The sequence below is a fragment of the Microtus ochrogaster genome, chromosome 5, assembly GCF_000317375.1.
Source record: "Microtus ochrogaster isolate Prairie Vole_2 chromosome 5, MicOch1.0, whole genome shotgun sequence".
Taxonomy (NCBI): domain Eukaryota; kingdom Metazoa; phylum Chordata; class Mammalia; order Rodentia; family Cricetidae; genus Microtus; species Microtus ochrogaster.
This window is the reverse complement of record NC_022012.1, coordinates 91,499,571-91,504,148: the sequence shown is the minus strand read 5'-3', so window position 1 is coordinate 91,504,148 and position 4,578 is coordinate 91,499,571. Positions and strand designations below refer to the sequence as shown.

Here is a 4,578-nt window from a genome sequence, read left to right as displayed (position 1 = left end):
TACAAGCATGCTCCTTCAGGCACTGAGCTAGGGAAGAGTATGGGAGAGCTAACACTGTAATAAGTTCCTGGTTAATATTTCTCCTTTCTTCCTCCTCCTCCCTTCTGCTCTTAAGGACTGGTCTTTATGAATGCTAGTCTAGTAAGAACTCTATGAATGAGACATATTCTTAGCCCCTTCCTTGTTTCTAGTCTCTTTATAGAACAATTCTGCGATCTGTTCTGTAGTTTCTTTCCTCCTCTTCCTCCTTCTTTCCTTCCTTCCTTTCTTTTTCCAAGACCGAGTTTCTCCTGTACTTGTAGCCCTGGTTGTCCTAGAACCAGGCTGGCCTCAAATTCACTGAGATCCGCCTGGTCTGCCTCCCAAATTCTGGGATTAAAGGAGTGTACCCCCACTCCCTGCTGTGTTCTGTAGTGTTTTAGGTGCACTCAGCCGAATTAAGCCCATCCCCCACACTAAGCCTTCACTGGTGCACCCTTCAATGATCACCGCCCCTTTTCTTGACTCTTCCACTCTTTAGTCATCCTCTTGAGGTCACCCCCTCAATAAACTTTTCAAATTCCGTCTCAGAGCCTGATTTGGGAGGAAGAGGTCTAAACTAACCTAGAATGTGGGAAAAAGAGGTTCTCCTCCCAAGGAAAATATGCCACATTCTCAGGAAAGCAGGAGATGGGGATCTGTGATAGAAGGGGCAGGACTCCAGAACCACTCTCCATTTCCCTTCTTCTCTTCCCGAAAATGAATACCAGGGGAACAACAAGCATAAGTGGAATCCAACCATAATTTTATTAATAGTTTCATAAGACTTAAAACTACCTTATTTAAAGCACAGTTTATAGCTGGGCTCCCTAATTATTTGCTGTTTATCATAGTCTACCTTTCCTGTGTGGTACCTTATGATTTATAACTGCTTATCTATTAGTTTCCTTAAGCTGTCTACTGTTCACTACAAAAACTCCACCAAAAAAAAAAAAAAGAAAAAGAAAAGGAACTAAGTACATTCTGATCGCTGTTAAGACAGTATCACATGGAAGATACTCTAGAGGCTGAAAAAGAGGCTGGAACTTGGGCTTGTGGCCTCAAAATCCTCAATTCCTTGCTTCCCTGCTCATTAGAATCACGGTGGTGTAACTAACCTCTGTTAGGCCACAGAGAGAAAGTCAGGGAGAGGGGAAATAAAATATTCAGATCTTTAGAGCAGGTTTCAGCTCCATTAATCCACTAACGCTCAAGTGTGAGGAAGTAAACAAGAATGTTTAGTGAATTAGTTCATTAATGTTTAGTACATTAATGAATGTACAGTGATGACATCTAACGATAATTTAGACCCAGTATCTTGAAATTTCACCACGAGCCTGGTAGTTCCTTTTCTTGGTGGGAGGGAAAAAAGACAGGAGAGGTGGCACCCTGGATTAACTCTATTCCATTTCGAGGTAATGAAAGAAAGATGTAAAGTCTGTCCGTGGTCCACAAAGCCCAACAATTTCAGATGATTTTTGGTTTACTGATCTTTCTATTGGTACAAACCTTGAGAATTCTAATCCTCCCCACTTCCTCTTCATGCTACTTTTCACTCTTCTTCCAGTAAAAGTTATCACATGCGGTAGATATGCCACCCGCAATGCCTCAGACAAATCCCATAGCCAGACCTTGCACCTTCGTTAGGACTGGAACATTCTGTTTGTTGAAATCCCTTAGTCCTGCATGGGCTGGCCCAAATGCCTCTGTTCCTGAGATGGTCTACAAGTCCCATAAACCGCTGTGCTCAGTGACTTCCTTCTGGAGAGCTCGGCAGGGCCCGCACTGAGGTGTTCGGCTGAAAACCCGTTCCTAACCAGGTTTATCTTTTTATGTCCCCCGTCTCCTCCATTTTACCCTAAGGTCGAGAAAACGGACGGTGAGGATGACCACAGACAGGGCCCTTGAAATGACCCCAAGGCGCGTGACAAAAATCTCCCTGCACAGTAAAGGCGGTGTCTGGGCAGAGTCAACCAGCCAAGGTCCCCGAGGCAGGTGCTCATTGGCTCTTCGCACTCCAAGCTGAGAAAAGACACAACTCACTCCCGCCCGAATCCTGGAGGCGGCGCAGAGAACTTCCGCCTTAGGAAAAAAAAAATGTCATCACGGGCCGAGCTTCCGGTTCCACGGGGGGGGGGGAGCGCAAGACCTTTTATCCTAGTTGGCTGTGGTCCCCCGAACCCCACCCCGCCGCTCCCCTGGGCTTTCCACACCCTGGGGAACGGTTTGCACGTTGCGAGGGTGTGACGGCGACGCCGTGACGTCACCCAGAGACCAGAGTCGTGAAAGGTCTTAGCGCTGCGGCCGAACAGCTAAGGCAAGCGCCTGAAGGCGGGACTAACGTACGATTGATGTCCGCTCCCACCAGTTGCCCTTTTCACGCTTCCTCAAACCAACCAGTAAATGAGACATGAAGACCGCAACGTCCCTCAGCCGCTACAGGAAGCCCCGCCCCCTTCGCTGGGAGCTCAGTGGCCGCCATGCTTAGTGTGGCTTCCCGTTCCGAGGTTGTTGGCTGTCTCTTGGCTTTCGGACGCCCTCAGAGAACTCCTTCATGAGCATTTCTTCCCTCCATCTGTCGACTTCCCATTCTCCGGCTCCTCCCTAGCTCGCCGCTTGCACCGCCACACCTAAGATGGCGGCTGTTCGGGCTGAGGCTTCCCTAGCGTGGTGACGTCAGCGCGCAGCGTGCCGGCAGGTGGAGGGAGAAGGGAAAGTTTGGCCCGTGCTTGGGGTTCGGGTGGAGGGCGGGACGGAGGGGCAGGGCCGGGGAGAAGCTCGTGTCGCGGTGCCGCGGAAGCTGAGGCCGGCTCGTGGGCCGGGCTAGGGACCGCGGGACGCGGAGCCGCAGGAGACGACGTCGGCCGCAGCCGCGCGTCCCCGCCTCGGGGCCGCGCTCGACCCGCGCGCCCCGGCGTCGTGCGCCCCAAGGCTGGGCCAGGCGGCTGGTGGGGGGCGGCGGCTGGGCGTGAGGGAGGCGTGCGGCGAGTTGACCCCGAGAGCCCCGTGCGTGAGGGAGCGCCGAGTCAGGCGCTGCCAGCGGCCGTCATGTCTGAAGACTCGAGCGCCCTGCCCTGGTCCATCAACAGGGACGACTACGAGCTACAGGAGGTGATCGGTGAGAGCTGAGGGCCCAAGCCTTGCGGGGCACGGGTGCGAGGCGTTCGCCTGGGGTGGGGCTCCCTCCGCGGAGAGAGGCGTACCTGGGACAGACCTGTCCTGTGCTGAAAGGCGTGTGGATGGGCGGCAGGCTTGGTTGAGAGCTGTGTGTCCCCGGGCTTGTGAGCTGTGGGCACTTGAGTCCATTCCTGCCTCCGCGAGGCGACTCCTTCAAGTGTACCCGAAGTGCTCGGCTGCAGGGGTGGGGCTGAGGGAGGCTGCAGGTACCGGTGCTGAGCTGCGTAGACCCGGCTTTGGCTCTTTACAGTGGGCTCCTCGGCTTTAACTAAGTAGAAAGGCTGTAACCGGCCTTGCAGGGAGGAAACGGGCGAGAGGAGTTATAATAAGGAATGGCTTGGACCAGGCAGCTGATTTCAAGGAAAATTGTTTTTCTGAGGTGAAGACTTGTTGAGTCTTTAAGTGAGTTGAGGGAAGCTCGCTCCCGTCCCCCCAATTAGGGGTGAGGAGATAGGAAGATCCCGAGGAGAGAGAAAGTGCTTGCTAAGTTTTAGGACCAGAAAGAGGGCACACTTGGATCACAGGGACCTTTGAGGCCACGCTAAGGATCTGGAAGTTTTATATGTCCTTGGTCGAACCATGGAGTGATCCCTAACTCTCCTTACCGTGTGTTGAGTGTACCTGAATAGGTCTGGGAATGCTGGTTGACTGTCACCAACCAAGGATTTTCGTTCTCAGAGGCACATAGTGCTTGAGGAGATGTTTAGGGGCCTGGGATTAGGGGAAGATTTGTAGCACTGTAATGACAGACACAATGACCATAGACATCAGAAGAGGTTGGATTTAGTTAAACAAAGGCTCAATCAGCTGACGTGAGCAGACCTCTGAGTGTGAAAGATTGTCTACGCCAGCATCTTGCCTTAGAAGTAGTTCTATAACAGAGACCAGCCAGAAGATCCCATAGCGTCCTTAAGGGTGCACGTTTTTATTGCACTGCTTGTGTTTAAAAAAAAGAAAGAAAGAAAGAAAGAAAAAAGAAACAACCTGCCATGCGGTGGTGGCACATGCCCATCCCAGAGATGGGAGGCAGAGGCAAGAGGCTCTCTCTGAGTTAGAGGCCAGCCTGGTCTATAGAGTGAGTTCCAGGACAGCCAGAGCAGATACACAGAGAAACTCTGTTCTGGGGGAGCACCTGCGGGCGGGCAGTAGAGGATAGACTTTCTTGTTTGTGCTCCACTGTATTTTTTGATGAGTCTCATTAGTTGACCTAGAATGCACCATTTGACTGACTGGTTAGTGAGACTCCAGAGACCTCCTGTCTCTGCCTCCAGCGCGGGATTACAGGCTCTTTACTGATCTGGGTGCTGGGGATCCAAACTCAGCAGGCCCTTTACACTAAGCTATCTCCCCAGTTCTCCTCCCCACTCTCCTTTTTTTTTTTTT

General features: G+C 51.9%; 1 protein-coding gene across 1 annotated transcript in view; it reads left to right on the top strand.

The window, feature by feature from the left end:
- Positions 1 to 2,446: 2,446 nt before the first annotated feature.
- The window catches only part of Oxsr1 (oxidative stress responsive 1), a 100,981-nt gene continuing 98,849 nt past the window's right edge, over positions 2,447 to 4,578 (top strand). Inside the window, exon 1 of the mRNA XM_005348081.3 lies at positions 2,447 to 3,136. Within this exon, the coding sequence (XP_005348138.1) occupies positions 3,067 to 3,136 (70 nt within the window). The 5' untranslated portion in view covers positions 2,447 to 3,066. The remainder of the gene's footprint in view (positions 3,137 to 4,578) is intronic.